Source organism: Vulpes vulpes, chromosome 11 (genome assembly GCF_048418805.1).
Source record: "Vulpes vulpes isolate BD-2025 chromosome 11, VulVul3, whole genome shotgun sequence".
Lineage (NCBI taxonomy): Eukaryota > Metazoa > Chordata > Mammalia > Carnivora > Canidae > Vulpes > Vulpes vulpes.
The window spans coordinates 61,950,149-61,969,254 of record NC_132790.1 but is presented as its reverse complement, the minus strand read 5'-3'; the positions used below and the strand labels follow the sequence as shown (position 1 = coordinate 61,969,254).

At 46.3% G+C, this 19,106-nt stretch overlaps 1 protein-coding gene across 12 annotated transcripts in view; it reads right to left on the bottom strand.

Annotated features, from left to right (window-relative positions):
- TRAK1 (trafficking kinesin protein 1) overlaps positions 1-19,106 on the bottom strand; it is a 183,427-nt gene that overhangs the window by 105,810 nt on the left and 58,511 nt on the right. For 7 of the 12 annotated variants that reach the window (XM_072726559.1, XM_072726567.1, XM_072726557.1 and 4 more), the window contains exon 2: positions 14,348-14,644. Coding sequence is in view for 5 of the 12 variants with exons in the window: in XM_026000944.2 (XP_025856729.2) it covers positions 10,837-10,927 (91 nt within the window). In the remaining 7 variants the exon portion in view is untranslated. Of the gene's footprint in view, positions 1-10,836; positions 11,215-14,347; positions 14,645-19,106 lie in introns of those variants that run through there. The other 5 variants (XM_026000944.2, XM_026000946.2, XM_026000943.2 and 2 more) reach the window with 5 other exon arrangements.

Sequence of the window (19,106 nt, the reverse complement as noted above, 5' to 3'; positions counted from 1 at the left end):
AATTTAAAAAAGAATCTCCTAACGGTCCAAACAGGAAAGGCATGATCACACTTGGCTCTCAGAATACCCTCCCACTTGCAAAAACAATTTCTGGAATTAACTCCAGCAAACAGCAGATGAGGATCACTAAAACAAAGGTGGAAGGAACAAGACTGAGGAGGCATGGAGGGATGGACGGAGACTTGTTTTGTTCTACACAACTGAAGCTATCTGCCTTACGTGTTGGATTCTCTGGACAATTAACCTCCTCTTCCCTTCAGTCCCTTTCGGAAGCTGTGAACCCAGGACACTGTGGGTATTCTGGTCTCTGGGTTAAGGCTGCCACTCCTGTTGCTGGTGGCTCCCTGATCCACTAGAGGGTGCTGCATGCACACCTGTGGGGGGAAGCGGGGCACTCCCAGCCTCCCAGGCAGGTAAGAGGAGCCTGGGCATCAGAATTCCACACCCTTTCTCAAGCTCAGATCTGTGCCTTCCCATTTCTACTCACCACAGACCCCCACATCAATAGGAAAAAATGGACCTGAAATAACACTGAGCAATGGAGTTCACACCTGCAGTTAGGATAATCTGAATTGACAGGTGTAACGCTTTTTCTTTTTCTTTTTTTGTCTTTTTTTTTTTTTAATTGAATTCATGTTTTTGTTTTGTTTTGTTTTGTTTTGTTTTTTCGGTTTTTCTTGGTATAGGAAAAGAAATACACTGATATTTATCAGATAAGCTGAAAGTGAGCATGTTAGGAATTCCGTTCTCATTTTCAACCCAACGAGAGAAGTGAAGGAATGTCTGGGTCGCCATGCCCCTACGCTTATAGCCTTATCGTCATCTTCCCAATCATTACGAAGCAAGAAGGAAGAGGGAGAGAACTTTCCCACTAGGAAAGTTCAGTTTGGCCCACACACATGTTCCATCACACAGATCAAGATCCAGGAAGGCTGAAAAACTTCTAGAAGATGAACATTCAAGTCTTGCCCTGAGCTGGTTCACTTGATTTGGAGTTAGTGTGGGCATTCTCCGGCTCCTCTAGCCACAACTGGTTCATTTTCTTCCACTTGCTCTTACCCTTGCTCACTTGAGACTCACACCACCCTGTGCTCACGCTCATCTCTCCACTTCCCAGTCCCTCCAGTCTTGGCATGGGGCTTGCAGCCATCTTCCCCACCATGCTCAGGGGGTCACCCAGGCTGCCGTCAGCACCTCCCAGCTCCTTCCCTGTACTGCACGCTCCACCTCTGCCAGCCACACCTGGGCCATCTCTGAAATCTGAAATTCAGAGGCCCCCTCCCTGACAAGGACCACCCCCCTCCAGCCCCCTCCCCTCATAGCGCTCCCTCATTTAACCCTACTACACCACATCAAGACCACTACCCCGTGGACCCTTCCACTTTGCCTTCATCATGCCCTTCCCTACGGCTTGAATCCCACAGCCTTTTGCTTCAACTACCCTCCTCCATCCATGGTATATTCATGGTGCACAGCAGACCCAACCCAATTCTGCAGGACAACAAGTGTCCACCTCACCCTGCCCTGTACCTGGGCTCCCAGAGGCACTAGGGGAAATCACAATGTACCATGGGGCTGGTGGAAAGGCCCAGAAGGCTGAGGACTCCCATGCTCAGGGGGGCCACCATGCCCATCACCTCATCTCCTATTCTGCCACAGTGCTGGGGTGGCAGGGGTGGGAGGATGAGAGAGGATGGGTAAGGTCTGAAACAGCCTCTCCACAGGGCCATAACTCAGGGTAAAACCACCTTCCAGCAGCTTCCAGTATCCCAGAGGATGAGTGGCCAGTTCTTTGCATGCTCTTCCTCCTTCCTTCTCTTTCCCGGGGGTCAGCTCTGAAGACTTCCAGAGCTCACATCCTAATGCTCAGCGATCCCTTCCTAGTTAGCTGCATCTGAGAATTCTCTAGACCTACTGACTGCATACACAGTGCTTAAGGTCCAGTTCCTTCTCTTGTCTGTTCGCTCACCTGCACACTCAGCGGCGTGTCTGGGAAACACCTTTGCTAATCTTCCTCTTCTAACTAGACCCCAGCGTATCATAAATCAGCATTAGGTAGCCTCCTGTATTATCCCAGGATGGGTCAGGTAACAGAAGAGGGTGCCTGTTACCCAGACAAGAGAAAGGACTCGTTTACCACAGGCCACCTCATCTCCTCTGTGTGCCAGAAAAGCACTAAAGAACATTAACCCAGCAGAGCCTGTAACCTGTTGTCTTTACCTAAGTGGTTCTGGTTGAATGTGGCACAGCTTCCAGAGTCTGCCTGCTGAGATCCACCTCTGCTTTAAAATGTTTAGAAAAAGAAAAAAACGGGCACCTGGATGGCTCAGTTGGTTAAGCAACGACTCTTGATTTTGGCTCAGGTCAAGATCTCAGGGTTGTGAGATCGAGGTCCAGGTTGGGCTCTATGTTTATGTTCAGTGGGGAGTCTGCTGGAGATCCTCTCTCTCCCTCTCCTTCTGCCCTTCCTCCCATGCACTAGTACACGTGCACGCTCTCTCTCAAAATAAATAAATATTTTTTAAAAGAAAAAAGAAACGGTTTCTCTTATGGTGGGGGGAGCAGGGGAAGGAGAGGAGAAGGGGAGTGAAGAGGGAGGGTGGGGGGGGCAGAGAGGGAGGGCGGACAAAGAGAGGAGAGGAAAGAAGGGGAGAAGATTTAAAAGATAGAAAGCAAAACTGAAAATGTAAGTCCTCGGAACTGGTCCTCTGGAAACCGGATGCCCACTGGTTCCTGGCTCTGAGGCAGTTCCTGGCAGGACTATGGCTTAAAACATCAGAGCCCTTCCCAGAGCTGCTCAGACTGACCGCTACCAGCATGTGTGTGTTCAGTCTGTTTCCCAGGACAGGCATCTAGGGAATGTAAAGACTCAAATCACCAAATGCAAGGTGATCTATTTGTATAAGGCACAGGGCACCCTCAGTGGGTGATCCAAAGCCTGGCTCCTTGCCTCTGGAATTCAAAATCAATCAGTGAACTGCCGGGGGGAGGACAATGGGCAAGGATTGCACCAGATTTCATGGCAAACCAGGCTGGCTGAGGCAGCTTCATAGAAATGGGAATTAAGCAGAGGCCCTAAATAGAAAGAGTCATTAAACCTTACTGAACACCTTCCATGCACCACTGTACTAAGTACTTAATAGGAATCACCACACTGAGTACCAACAACAACCCTGAGGTTGTTACTGTTACCCCATTTTAGAGATGCAGAAACAGGTCAGAGACTAGCTGACCTGCCCAAGGTCACACTGTAAATGCTGTAGCTGTAAAACACACCCAGATGTCTCTGCCCCAAAGCCAACATGCTTTAGGCCCAGAACACCCCAGGAAGCCACACTGCTACTGTCAGCATCTATTCTGGCTAAAACATGGAGGTGGGTAGACTTCTCACTGGAGCAAGCTCATGGCACCCTGAGAAAGCACAGGGGGCCAACATCCATTTATTTCCTCTTCAACCCCGTGTAAGTCCACTAAGGTTTCAACAGAACTATGTTAGAATAAGTATAAAAGAAGAGCACTCTATGTATCTTACTAAATAGAAGGAGGCAGGAGTAGGAAAGGACAGTTTTAACAGAATAGCTACTCAGTGAAAACCTAAGGCAACTGAGCTTCCTTGAAGCCAAAGTAAAAAGAGGCCTTTCCCTACACACACACCAAAAAATTCCCTCATTATCTAATAAAAAGAAACATCTATTAGTAGGAAAGAAAAGACTTCTAGCAAGGACCCCAAGAGTTCATCAAGAAATTTTTTTTAAGATTTTTTATTTGTGGGGGATCCCTGGATGGCTCAGTGGTTTAGTGCCTGCCTTTGGCCCAGGGCGTGGTCCTGGAGTCTCGGGATGGAGTCCCACATCAGGCTCCCTGCGGGGAGCCTGCTTCTCTCTCTGCCTGTGTCTCTGCCTCTCTCTCTCTCTCTGTCTCTCATGAATAAATAAATAAAATCTTAAAAAAAAAAAAAAAAAAGAATTTTTATTTGTGAGGCACCTGGGTGGCTCAGTCAGTTAAGTGTCCGATTCTTGATTTCAGCTCAGGTCCTGATCTCAGGGTCATGAGACTGAGCCCTGCATCAGGCTCCATGTTCAGTGGAAAGTCTGCTTGAGATTCTTTCTCTCCTTCTGTCCCTCCCACTGTTCACGTTCTCCCTGCCTCTCTAAATAAGTAAAATATTTTTTTTAATATTTTTTCTTTATTTGAGAAAGAGAAAGAGGAGAGAGAGAGCAAGAGCAGAGGGGAGGAGCAGAATGAGATGGAGAAGCAGACTCCCTGCTGAGCAAGGAGCCTAATTGATCCCAGGACCCTGAGATCATGACCTGAGCTGAAAGCAGATCCTTAACTGACTGAGCCACCCAGGCGCCCAGAGTTCATCAAGAAATTTTTGAGATAAATATTCAACAATGAAAAAAAAAATATTCAACAATGTAATGGGGAAGTATCTTCAAAATCATTTTTTTACAAATGATGCAGAGATACCAGTCACTTCTACAATCAACTAAAAATTTAAAAAAAGAGAGAGATCATATGCTAAAAGTCTAAAAAGTTTAATTGAGAAACATTTCCATCACTCTAGAAGGTTCTACTGGACTTCCTGTAGAGCTTCAGGCTTTTCCAAGTATTTCACAAAAATCTGTCACTTGCTCCCCCCAATAAAGCCACCATTCCCACTAGACAGGGAGAGAAACAAATTCCGCCTCCCTGACACTCCAATAAATTCCACCTCCTCCAAGGCCTGCCCCTCCCAGAGGCCACATGGCAAGGCTTCCCAGTGACTGGAGCCAAATCCCACCCAGCTTGGCACTCCCTGCAGAGCCGGAGCCAAATCCCGCCCAGCTTGGCACTCCGCACAGAGCCGGCCCCTGAACAAGGAGAGCAGTTAAAGGAACAAAACGGAAGAACAAACCCAGATGGCCAAAGGAAGGAAGAAATGAGTGAAGAGCCATGAGTGGGTGAAAGATAAGCACGTTTCTGAGAGAGGGATGGGAGCATGCTAATGTAAGAAAGAACAGAGTAAGCCTGAGGCCCAGAACACATAGAGGGGCCGTGGGCCTATCTCAGAGACAGCAAGACAGACAGAAGATGGGGAAGGGGCCTGCCAACTACTGGGGAGTGGAAAGGCAACATGTGAAACAACTGTGCCACCTGCTGTTCTTCCTTCCCCTCTACCCTCCATTCACCCACCCAGCTGCGGGCAGCCCAGGGCTTTCCCCCAGGCTGACTGCACATAGATGAACAAACAAAGGATAGACGATAGACTGCAGGCAACAAAGAAACTGGCTAACTGAACACTTACTATGTGCCAGCAGCTCAGTACTCCACGTGCAGTGACTCAGTTGGTCCTCACGGCCATCCAGTGAGGCAGCCTTCCGCCTCAGCTAGGCCTTCTCTACCATTGGCAAATAAAGAAAGGAAAGTACGAATAACTATTCTCTTACATGGAATTATGGAAATAACTATTCCATAGGCTAAAACCAGAAACTGTTAAGAGGCATTTATTTCAGATCACATAAAATAAAAATAAAAACTCCCTCTACGTACAGTGAGGAATATAAATTGAGACCATCTGTGCTCTTGTTCTCACACCTCCATTGGCAAAGTGCAAGGCGTTTGCTAATACCTGGGGTGCAGGAGGGGGCCCAGGGGGCCAACACCCCCTTTATCTGAATAATACAAAAATACGACCTCTCTGGCAACATCCATCAAGACTAAAATTTCAACTCCAGAAATTCTCCTGCCAAGTGTATTCATTGCATAGTAGTTCAAATATCTGGGAACATCAGGACACATGGGTGGCTCAGTAGTTGAGCATCTGCCCTTGGCTCAGGGTGTGATCTTGGGGTCCTAGGATCAAGTCCTACATCGGGCTCCCTACATGGAGCCTGCTTCTCCCTCTGCCTGTGTCTCTGCCTCTCTCTGTGTATCTCTCATGAATAAATAGATAAAATCTTAAAAACAAAAATCTGGGAATGGTGATATCCCCTGCAGCCTTTGGCATCATCCTGAGAGATCCTGAGCTAGAAACCACCAAGCTAAGCTACTCCTAAATTCTCAACCCACAGAAATATGTGAGACTATAAATGTTTGCTGTTCTAAATGGCCAAGGTTTGGGGAAGTATGGTGCATAAGTAATACATGAGACTTAAATTCAGGTGGATATAAAAGGATATTCTACTTCAAATAATGTCTAGTACATAGTAAGTGCTCTATCATTGCTAGCTATCCATAATCTTCCTACCACAGGATCTTTGCTCATGCTGTCTTTCACTGATGAGAATGCTCTTCCCCCATCCCCACCCTGCTAACTCCTACAGACTTCTTTTTAAATACTGCTTTCCCAAAGAAAACTTCTTGGAAATGCCACTTCAGAAATCCCCTTTATACAATCTTTTATCACCCTCTGCTTCTCCTATGAATATCAAATAAATAGTAATAGCAGTTAAATAGTAATTCCTGTTACTATTTTTAAGATATTTTTCCTCTTCTTAAGTGTAAAAGAATCTCATCTTGGCACACTGCCCTATCCTCTATACACACAATAGAAACTCAATTATACCTCTTAAAGGTCAACAACCAATTAGAAAAAGTGACCAAAGACAAAAGAAAACCCAAACTGTTTGCAGAAAATAAAATACAACAGGAAAGAGGTGCATTTATTCATAATGAAAAAGATACAAAATAAAATGAAGTACCCTTTTTAATGACCATCTGATTAATGGAGATGAAAAGGGTTGATAATGCCCAGAGCTGACAAAAAACGGCCACTCCCTCACACTCACGCTAGGCCCTTAATGTGTACAGGCTCTCTGGAGGGCAGTGTCGTGATTAGACTAAACCCTATATGCACACTCCCTGTTACCTTACAGACACGTAGATAAGTGACCCAAAAGATACACATGCAAGAATGTTCCTTGGAGCACTGTTAAAGTGTAAACCCTGGAAATAATTTTAAGGCTCCAAACAGAAGGGGTCTGCCCCAAAGAGTGGCTCTCACTTGGATCTTAACTGTCCAGTACACAGTCAGCTGCCTTGGCAGGTGCACCTTCATGGTGATTCTACCTGCAGGGGCCAGACCTGACTGCTCGTCATGCACCCTGAAGCGGCCATGTGCATGCAGTCCCAGCTGAAATCCAAGTTACAGCAGTTTGTTCAGCTTCTTGTTTACAGTAAGGCATTACACTGGTTCTTTTAAAATTGTCTTTAGAAGGCTTAGTGGTCTATTCATTTGCAGTTTATAAAGGTGGAATTAAAAAGTATGTTATAAAAGGAACATTACACCTGATAACTGCTGTATTAAAAAAATGATAATGATAAGCAATAGGACATTTTGTAGCTATTGTTATTTAAGATTTTATTTATTTGAGAGACAGCATGAGTGGGGGCAGGGGTGGAGAGAAAGGGAGAAGCAGACTCCACACTGAGCAGAAAGCCTAATGCAGGGCTCAACTCTGGGACCCTGAAATCATGACCTAAGCCAAAGGCAGATGCTTAACCAACTGAGCCACCCAGGAGCCCCTGAGGCTATTGTAAAGAATAAGGCAATATTATATGTACTTAAAGAAACATTCACAAGTAGTACTGTCAACTTTTTAAAAATGCATATCAGGGTAGAGGGTATGGTCCCAAAATTTAGGAAAAAAAACTTAGAATGATTTTTTTAAAAAACATTAAACTATATAGACGGCAGAGTAACTGCTATTCTACATTGCTATGCTTTGGTACAATCTGAGTGTTACCATTTGCATGTATTATTTTTATAATTTGAAACCCAAATTAAATCAAATTATTTTTTAAAAATTTCACAATGGAGGAAGTTCATTGAAATAGGTTCAGCAAACTACATGACTGGGTCAAGCCCCAAGGACCCCTATCTCACATGAGAGGACAACTCTGCACCTCCTTAAAGGTGTGGATGATAAGTGCCCCCTCCCCCACCAGCAGGGTTGTGCTGAAGACAAAATGGGTTTCCACAGCAGTGCTTGGAAGCCTGCCAGGCACAGAGCAACTACTCAGTGTCAGCCTGTGTTAGCATTTGTGATGGCTAACTGTCAACTTGACCGAGCCATGGGATGCCCAGGTGTTTTTTTTTTTTTTTTAAGTTTTATTTATTTATTTGACAGAGACAGAGAGTACAAACAGGGGGAAACAGCAAGCAGAGGGAGAGGCAGACTCCCTCTGAGCAGAGAGCCTAACGTGGGGCTCAATCCCCATGACCCTGGGATCATGACCTGAGCCGAAGGCAGATGCTTAATCCACTGAGCCACCCAGGATGCCCAGGTATTTGGACAAACATTATTCTGGGTGTTTCTGTGAGAGTATTTTTGGAAGAGATTAACATTTAGATCAGTAGACAGAGTAAAGCAGACTGTCCTCCTTAAGTGGGTGGGCCTTATCCAATCTGGTGAAGGCTAGAATCAGAGAAACCATCCTCCCTAGAGTAAGAAAATTCCTCCCACCTGACTGCCTTGGAGCTGACATCAACTTTTTCCTGCCTTTGGACTCAAACTGAAACACTGGCTCTCCCTAAATTGCAAGCTGTCGGTATTTGGCCTGGAGCTGCACCACAGGCTCTCCTGGGTCTTCATTTTGCTGACTGCAGACCTTGGGACTTGTCAGCCTCCATAATCCTGTGAGTCAATTCTTCATAATAAACCGCTTTTTATATGCATATCCTGTTAGTACTGTTTCTCTGGAGAGCCCTGACTAATACATGATTTATGAAAATTGATTTACTCCAGGTCTAATTACAGCTTTAAAGTTCCAGTTCATGATAGTTTCAATGTGAGGGGCTCAAATCTGTCAATGTTCACACCAGATTGGGGCTCAGAGAACACAGACAAGTTTCTCCAGGCCACAATTCCCAGAGTCATGACTGTAAGCATAGATAGGGGAACATCTGAGCCCAGTAACACATCTTGCACCGTCTCTTGCTGAGGCCCTGGCAAGCCCCTCCAGTAGACCCTGGCCAAAAGGGAATCCAAGGTCCTGAGGCCAGAGGCCCACACCTGGCCCCTTAGTTAGCAAGGACCCTTGAGCCCTGGTCTGGTCCCATCAAAAAAAGAGCACCTTGACAAAGCCTGTAGAAAGCAACCCTCACTCTGACACCTGCAAATCAAGTTAATGTAAGTCCACTAGGAAAACGTAGCATCTGAAGGGATGCCATGAGGAATGCTACTTGCAGATGGGATCAATGTTCTGAAGCCTCTGAAAAGCATGCCTGATTAATACTTTAAAATAAGACTGCTTTTTAATTTTTTTAAATATAATTTACTATTTTTGAATATATTTTACCTAAATTTTATAATGTATGTCAAAGACCGTGTCCCTCTAATGATGAGGGACGGAGGGGGGTTAGGAGGATCAGTTGGGGGCCTCCACAATCATTCACATGGCACATTTAAAAGACAGATGTGAATGTTTGCATGTTTTGCTGAAGATTAAATGTTAGCTCTAGAAATCAGCATATGAGGCCCTCCTCCTGCATTCCATGTGTGAAAACCAACTGTTACACCGAGCAGATTTTACAAAGAAGCAGCAAAGAATCTTTCCAAGTTATGAGTTTAGAAAACATGTGTGATTCCCTAGATTCTAGTTCACATTTTCTCACCCCATGAAAGAAGGGATTTCACTCTCCATTCTTTTCTGTTTCATTCAGCCAAGCACCATTGAAGTTATAACTTTTCAATAGAAAACATATGAGGAATTTTATGCTAGACAAGAACTGATAAGCAAGACATCAAACTTAATTCATAAAAGACATCCATAATATTTTCTTTGAGCATGTTTTCAGAGGATAAGCCATCAAGTCCGATAGTTTAGGCTAGTGATAGAAAAGGAACAAATCCTAAACGGAGGCCCTGTGAGGGGGGGGTTGCCCCTGCAGGGCTGCTCCCAAAGCAGAGTGGGAGCAATTCTTGTAGGGCCACCGCTGGCCGTCTACACCTTTGCCCGCCTCCAGTGCCCTGGGCCAGAGCCAGTTCTCATGTTGGAGCCCCGCAAAAGGCTAGCCTCCAGTAGCTACTGGTTGAACAGAATCATGGAAAACTCCTGAAGAAGCTTTACATAGCCCCCCAACATACAGTCACAGCCCAAACTCTTGTCCAAACTCATATGTCCCAGACACTGAACTACTTCAACAGGCCAAGAGGGGCTTCCCTCTCAGGAGTTTACTGGGTTTGGGCCCAGACAGCTCTTGGTCACAGCACGTACAACACAGGACAGACACCAGACGCTCATCCACCGTCGGACTCTGATCAGCCCTTGCAGCAGGGGAGACAAGCCAGAGCAGAACTGATTTGCAAGCTCCCCAGCACTGAGGCGTGGATCAGAGGTACGGGGCTAAGCACATTTAGTAAAAGGAATGAAAAAAAAAAGTAAAGGCAGGAAAGAGAGGAAGAAGAAGAGAGACATTAACTCTGTTCTTCACCTTTCAAAAAAGTCCTCGCTGACCCAAATGCCAGGTGAGGTGCTGAGAACCAGGATGAAGACACGGGATTAGGACAAACTGAAGAGCTGGAGAGACCAGAGGGGGGCTTGGAGACCCTCCCCATTTAGCTGCTGCAAAGCACCCCAAAAGGGAAGGTGGTGGAAGTCTGAGAGGCCCAGTCCCAGCTGCTCCTCACGGCCCCCCGGTGCTGCCCCCACTGAGCTGGGATGAGGGGATAGGCGGGAGCAGGCCCCAAGGACCCTCGGCTCTGCCCTTCAATGATTCAATATTGCAATTTCCCCATCACATGGCCAAGGGCGACCTGCCAAGCAGAACAGAGCAGGAGAGACACCACTTCTCCTGTGGTCTCTTCTGCTTTCCGGCCACACCACAAACAAAACAAACAGCAGAAAACTTACCACATGAGTTTGTCTGAACGAGCCTGCCTTGGCAGAGTCCTGGCAGAGGCTGGGCCCTGACAGGCTGCCCGAACTGAAGTACCAAGGCCATGTACACAAATCGACTCCAAAGGCAAGTCAGAGAGAAAAGGGATTCTCCATGAGAACCCAGATGGGGCAGGACCTCGGCACAGCCACCCGCCTGCGCCTTCCTCAGCAGCTTTGTCGGTTTGCCTGTTGGGGCAAATCCTAAGATTGCGAGCTGCCCTGGAAGCACAATGGGTTACGTAACTCCGGGCAGCCTGGGCACCCTATCGGCTCATTTTGTTAAGCCACCCCAAAGAGAAAATGACGCACCCCAAAATGTGATATCCCTAAGCGAAGGGGTGGGGGAGGAGCAGGGGAGCAGGGCTTTGTGCTGGGCATTTGGCTTTGCCTAAAAATTAAAGAGGAACAAAAAGTCTGCTGTTCATCTCGCTGCTCACTGGGAACCGGGGGCGGGGGATATTTATCAGAGGCCTGAGGCCAAGTGGGCTCCCAGGACTACACTTGGCAGGGCCCCTGGAGCCAAATGTGCATTCTTGGGGACACTCCAGGGCTCTCTGAGAATATTTTTCACTCTGTGTCCTCCTCTCAGTGACCATCTAGAAAACCTTTAACCTGAGACTGTCCTGCATCATCTGGCCACCCAGCACCCTCAGTGTGTAACGGGGCCTGTGCTTACACTCCTGTTTACTAAGCCACTGCCAAACGGGATGGCGCTGAGCTCTGCTTCTCAGCTGTCCTCCCACTGATGTCCAGCAAACAGCCTCCAGGCACCACGCCCTGTGGGGTTTGAAGTTTCAGCACCACATTCTACCATTTCTTTGTCCTTGTTTGTCACGTTTGGAGAAAGTGAAACTACTTCAACAGGCTGCATGTTTCCTGGATTTCACTGGCACAGATGCCACTGGAAGCCCCAGGGTTAGTTCCCATGCTTGGGCAAATGAGAACACAGCTGGGACTCTGCCTCCTCCAGGAAGCCCTCTCGGTCCTCCCCCAAACTTTTCCCTCCAAGACTCGCACCCTTAGTGTGCTCTCATGTGACCATGCTTAACACTGTGCCAACCATGGCACATTGTCAATTTTCCTTCGCTCATCTGTCCATCCCAGTGGACTGTATTCTGGGGGTGCTAAGAACTCCCGTCCTGGGATCATGACCTACATACAAATATCACCCCTCAGAGCTCAAGAAGCTCGGGCAGGATGCCGAACCTCTCATGATTTACTCTCTTTACCAGTAAAAAAGGGAGTAATAGACCCCACTTGCCAAGCACTGGCCACATGAGGTGCTATTTCAGTCATTGGGATACAGGGCTGCACAAAGTCCTTGTCCTCAAAACACATAGTAGCTCATGACTAAGTCTGGGGAGGAAAATATGGCAGGAAAGGGAGAAAGAGAAAGGAAATGGTGGACCACTCTATTCAGGGAGTTCACAAAAAGGCCTCTAATGTAATGCCATCTGGAGAAAGTGAAGAGGGAATCACGAGGACATGGGGCAGAGTAGGGGTTGGCGGGTAGGCGATCCAGGTGCTGGGCAGCAGCAAGAACAAAGGCCCTGAGGCAGCACATTCCTGGTGAGTCCAAGGATTAGCAAGGAGGCCAAAGTGTCTGGGGTGGAGTGGGCACAGATGAGATAGTCAGAGGGGTGGGAAAGCCCTGTCACTTAAACCACCACAGGCCATGGTCAGGTAAGAGTCCACTGGAGGTTTAGAGCAGAAGAGTTAAATCACCTGACTGTTTAAAAAGCCTCTTTGGTGGCGTGGAACAGGGTAGATGCCATGGGGCTGGTAAGAAACCATAAAACTCTGGACACACTGAAAACAGAGCCAACAGACTTTCCAGTAAACCAGGGTGTGAAAGAAACACAGGGGTCATGAATGCCTCCAAGGGGTTTGGCCTGGGAGACTGAAGGATAGAAGTACTGTCTCTAAAGACAGGACAGACCACAGGAAAAGCAGGAAGAGGTGCACATCAGTTCCTTGTTGGCTGTTTCAGTCTGAGATGCCCAGAGGCATCCCAGGGAAGATGTACGTGGAGTCAGACCAACATGTCTGGCCTCCAGGGGAGAGGTTTAGTCTAAGGACAGAAGCTAGACAGTGGTCAGCATACGGCAGATTTTAAATCCTAGAGACTGGGGAAGATCACCCGAGGCCTGGGTGTTTATGAGAGAGTGAGGGGCTGGAAGGACTGAGCCCGAGACCCTGCAACATTCCCAGGCTTGGGGAGAGCAGCAGCCAGAAAAGTCAGAGAATGGGAGAATGGGGACTCGAAGCCAAGAGAGATCTTCCAGGAGAAGAGAGTGGTCAGCAGTGTCAACTCCTGCTGAAAAGCCAAGAAGATGAAGGCTAAGGACTGACCCCTACACCGGACAAGGCCCTCAGGGCTAGGGGCGTGATGGGGTCGCAGCCTGCTCACACTGGATGCAGGTGAGAACAGAAAAGAAAATGTAGTGTGTACACAGAGGAGCAGAGACTGGCTGTGGGGGCCACCAATGAATCTTTTAACAAAGGGAGAGGTCACAGTTTGTTTCTGTGCTAACACGAGAGATCCACGAGCAAAAGGAAACAGATAATGTAGAGGGAGAGGAGACGTAGGAAATGTCTCCTTCTGGAAGTGGGCAGGCAAGCAGGTGTGGGATTCCGTGCATGAGCAGATAGAGGGCCATTCGTGGGGCCAGAGCTCAGCACAAGGGCTGGGCACCCAGACTGGGATCCTGGGCCACCTGGGTGCCCCTCTGTACTTAGGACACTCTTGACACACAGGAGGTCCTCAATGCTTATCTGTGAAACAGAACAATACAAAGCTGCTGGAATCTGCACATTTTAAGCTGTCACTGGGCATTATTTCAAACAGGGGGAAAAAAGTAAATGCTGCAGACAAGACAACAACTGGGGCAAACTTTGAGAGGAATGCATCTGGATGTAACTCTAACAGCGCTCCTTCCTGCTTCTGCTCACACCAGCCCACATCATGTCTGCTCAGAGCCCTTGAGTGCACTGGCTCCAAGCACTTGTCTCAATGATGATCCCTCAGGGCTGGGGGGAAAAGAACAAGCAAGAGCTCTAGTATGATTAACTCTGCTCCTGGGACATGAGGAAGGTGTGACTGGTGCAGGCATCTCTAAGAAGCCATGTCTGTGCAAGTCTTGGCAGTCCACGAAGGGCCCTGCAAACAGTTCCCCAAGTTTGCAGCCCACAACGCAGCCATGTGTGATTTCCACCACACCTGTCTGTATGCATGAATCAGAAACTGAGCTTCAGCGAGAGGAGGAGGCACCAAACTACACTGAGCATCACTAAAGGCTTGTCTTCACCTTATGTTGGTTCTGGATGGCAGGTCTCAAAATCCCAAAGCTCAGACTCTTTGTGCTCAGACATTTCCCCCCTGGCCATTCACACCTCACCCAGACACACTGCTGTGGCCACGGCCTCCCCCAGTCCTCATTCACTGAGGCCTCCCCCTCGCCCCACAGGAAAGGGCTCCCCTTACCGGTGATGGTGCAGGCATCCCGGTACCCTTTGCAGCTGGGAGCATCTTCCACAGCCTCGCTTACATAGTGCTCCTCAGGGATGCCCGGGCTGCAGGCTAGGACTGCATGGTTGCACGCCTCCAAAGGGGGCACAGAGTTGGCCAAAGTGTCGTCGTTCGGAGCTGTGGCGTCCAGCTTGGCAGGTTTCACGGGGAGGTGCCCACTGCCATCGGGGGCCCCGTTGCCGGAGTCTGGGGCAGTCAGGTGGACAGCCCCCGGTTGGTCTGGCACACCAGCAGGGGCTTCTTACAGGGAATCTATGGGACAATCCAGAGAGAAGAGTAAGTTAGTAGCACCTCTCAAAAAAGGACAATAAAAATGGGCCCTGAGATGATGAGGGTTCAGACCACAAATTCTGAAAAGCGTTTCCTTCAAGTCAAGGTATTTCCAATCAAATTCTTCAGTTTTGATAAAGGAAACCTCAATAATTTGCGGACATACTTTAGCACAACAGTTCTCAAAGTGTGATCTGAGAACCATGGCGTTCCCTGAGACCAGTATGAAGTGTCAGAATGACTTTCTAAGCATAGTGGAGTTTTCTAGAGACCACACAATGTGTGGTGACACCTTGCCCTGAAGGCTTAATAGTGGAATCTGTATTTCTGTATCCTTGTGGCTTAAATTTTTGTTTTGATTTCTAGCACAACATATGTGAATCAGTGTGACACCTATGAACATAGCCTCTTTGGGATCCTCAATAATTTTTAATGGGTCCTGAGACCAAGAAAGTTTGAGAATTACTGCTCCAGTGTTAAACACCTAGAGTTTGTTTTAAGAAAGAAAACAAAAACATGGGAAAGTTAACACTTTACCCAACAAAGTACAGTCAGTTCTGACATATAACTACAATCCTAGGCCTGTGACCTTTTCCTTCCATATGTACCACAATACACCAAGAGTTCCTATTAGATATAAATGAATTCAGCTCTCATTAAAACGAACACACAAATATAAAGTGGGAAGAAGGGGAGAACCTGTATAAATCCCTGGTGAAAAGTGAAAGGCAACCAGAGGTAAGACTGTAACATCTAGTCAGTAATTCAAATACAAACAGATGGGGATCCCTGGTGGCTCAGCGGTTTAGCGCCTGCCTTCGACCCAGGGCGTGATCCTGGAGTCCCGGGTTCGAGTCCCACATCGGGCTCCCTGCATGGAGCCTGCTTCTCCCTCTGCCTGTGTCTCTGCCTCTCTCTCTCTCTCTCTGTCTATCATGAATAAATAAATAAATAAGATCTCTTTAAAAAAAAAAACCTCAAATACAAATGGATAAGCAACCTGATAAGAAAAAGCCTGGAATTCCCAAGCAGAACCCCAAAAACATTGTGGGCAGCAGAGGCCTGAGGAGACAGACCAGAGACCTCCAGAAATGACCAATGAATCAATTAAGCTACTGTTCTATACAAAGACAACAGAAAGACACTGTCCAATATTTAAGAACTTAAAGATTGGACCCTGGATAATCCTGGGGAAGCTCCAGCCAAGTATGCTGACCACAACCTTATAGCTCTCACTAATGAACAGATCAATGGAAAAAACTTGAAGGTGAGGAAGGACTGCTATAGCAAGAATGGCAGTGAAATTAAACCAGGGACATGTAGAATTAATGTCTAAATAATGCACATGATTCACAAACCTGAAGCAAGGGGCACCTGGGAGGCTCAGTCAGTTAAGCATCTGCCTTCATCTCAGGTCATGATCCCAGGGTCTGGAATTGAGCCCCACAGTTGGGCTCCCCACTTCATGGGGAGTCTGCTTCCCTCTTCCCTTCTGTCCCTCCCCCTGCTCATTGCCTCTCTCAATTTTTAAAAAAAAAATCTTAAAAAAACAAAAAACAAAAAACCTGAAGCAAATAGCTCAAAAGGAAAAATGGTCAAAGGATATAAAGATTCTCCAGTCCCCAAAAAAGAAATACACAAACACACACACACACACCAAACATGTTAAGGAAACTTAACAGTGATCCAAAAAAAAAAAAAAAATCTATCAGACTGACAAAGATTTAAAAATTATAACAAGGTTCAACTTGGCAAAGTTTTAAGAAACTCACAGTTGTATGCATTACTTGGGGTGGGAGGGGTGGTAATAAATTCAGAAGGGCAGCCTGGCTAAACATATGTGGCCCTCTGGCTTGGGTGGACGTGGGCCAAGGATGTTTATCATCATGAAATGCAAGAACAACCCAATGTGCTAGAGAGAGCAGAGAGTCAATTAGAGCTGTACCACAGAGAAGGCAACCATGCAGCCATGAGAAGTTTCCGAGCTGCTATGAATTTATCATCATTGGAAACTGCTCTACCCAGAGAAATAATGAACATGGCCTTGGAAAAGTTTTAAACACATTAACAGACTGAACCTTCACTCAAATCTTCCGTAATCTATACTCAGATGCATTCTTTAGGATCCTAACAGAGAAGTTTGAAATACTTTGTCCCCTTGCAAAATGCCACCATTCTACTGAAAGCTAGAAAAATTTTGTTCAAATCGATATATTTTTTTAAATAAGCAGTCTTAAATACACAGATTTCTTTTTTTTTTTTTTAAATATACAGAGTTCTTAAAGAGGACTGCAACCATGGATTCTACAACTTTTGCTTTCACAGTCCATAAGGTGAGGGAATTGGCCTAAATCCTGATGACAAGCCCTAAATTGCTACTGTCCTGCCTCCTGGCGCCTTTGCTTCAATTTACAGTAGTCATACACTCAACCCAGAAGTATACTGTTATAAAACAAATAGCTCAATGGTGCCTGGGTGGCTCAGTCAGTTAAGTCTCTGCCTTTGACTCAGGTCATGATCTCAGGGTCCTGAATTGAGCCCCACATCTGATTCCTTGCTCAATGGGGAGTCTGCTTCTCTGTCTCCTTCTGCCCCTCCCCCTGCTCGTGCTCTCTGTTTCTCTCTCTCTCTCAAATAAATAAAATCTTTTTTTAAAGAAACCACACAAACTAATAGCTCAAGTATAAGCACTTTCTAAAAAAAAACGTATTCTGGACACATCAGCAAATGCTCATTCAAGCCTCAAAAGGGAACACAAGCAACTATTTTGAAGTACAAAGTACACTTATTATTTGCTGCAACTGGCAAAGCCTTCAGAAGCTTGAGAGACCTCTCTTCTTAGGTAAAACAGAACTACTCCAATTTATTTTCTCATCTCAAACCCCAATGAAAATAATTAAAGATACAAGCAGGTGCATTCCTATGCACACTGCACTTGAGGTACATCATATCCCGTAATCTGTGATTTTTAATTCGCACTGTATGACTTCCTTTGGGCATATTTTTGTTTTGTCGTGGTAAAACAAAAACAACAACAACAACAAAAACCCACAAAACATAAAATGTACCCTCTTAATCATTTTTTAAGTGTAAAGTTCAGTAGTGCCAAGTACATTTGTGTTGTTGTGCAACCAATCTCCAGAATACTTTTCCTCTTGCAGAACTGAAACTCTGCATCCATTAAATGACCCCCATTCTCTCCCTCCTGCCAAAACCTGGCAACAGCCATCTACCTTCTATTATCCTATGAATGCACTACTCGAAGTGCCTCCTGTGAGTGGAACCATACTTTGTCTTTTTGAAACTGGCTTCTGTCACTTAGCAGAATATCCTCAAGGTTTATCCATGTTGTAGCATATGTCAGAATTCCATTCTTTTTAAAGGCTGAATAATATTCCACTGTATTCAGAAGCCCTCCTTGAAATGAAGAGACCAATCTCCAGCCCATGAACTGGGCACCTGGGTGGCTCAGTCAGCTAAGCATCTACCTTTGGCTCAGGTGATGATCCCAGGGTCCCCTGATGGAGCCCTGTGTCAGGCCTCCTGCTCAGGTGCACGTCTGCTTCCCCTCTCCCTCTGCCCTTCCCCCACACATACACACATGCTCTCTAGCTCCGCTCTCTCTCAATAAAATCTTTAAATTAATCAATAAAATCAAATAAAAAACAATCTAGAACTTCTATCAGTACAGAAACAGTTATAATTACAGCCAACCCAAACTACTGAATGCTATAAGATGAGATAATCTGCATAAGACACACACCTCTGTGCCAGGTACATCTAACATTCTCAAAAATAATCAGATTCTACTGTAACACTCACATGCCACCCTTTCCGATCCTATTTCACCGTGAAACCTTTCTCCTCATGATACCTACTTGCACGCCATTTACCGAATAGAGTGCACTTTGGGAAAAGCCTCCCTGTATCTGACACAACGCCCATGCCTTTGTCATCATTTGTCCCAGACACATGTCTCCCACATATTGGGAGCATTTGAAAGCATGGGCTGGTCCTGGCACCTGCTGAGTACTAAGTAAATATTCACAGAATAAACAATAAACAATAACGAGTAAACAACAAGGGATTTGGCCCAAATGATGCTGAGGATCTGCTAAAGCTCTGAAGGTATAGTTCTGTGATCCATATAGGAACCAAAGGGCCTGAACTCCCAAGTTACAACTCCAGATGCTAACCTGGAGAGGACTAACAAATCAACAGAAAACCTTCGGAAGCACTCTCCTGAGGTGTTCCCGGGATAAGGACCACACTCCGTGGGCTCTCCAAATGGCTCCAAATGAACCTCACGGCATCCTTTCCATTACTCACCAATACACACCAAATGCGATTTCGTGTAAGATGACCCACAAACAACAATTCAGGAATCAGGAAGCCTCATTTATAAACCACTCAAAAGCTGGCTTGCATGTCCCTCACCCAGTTT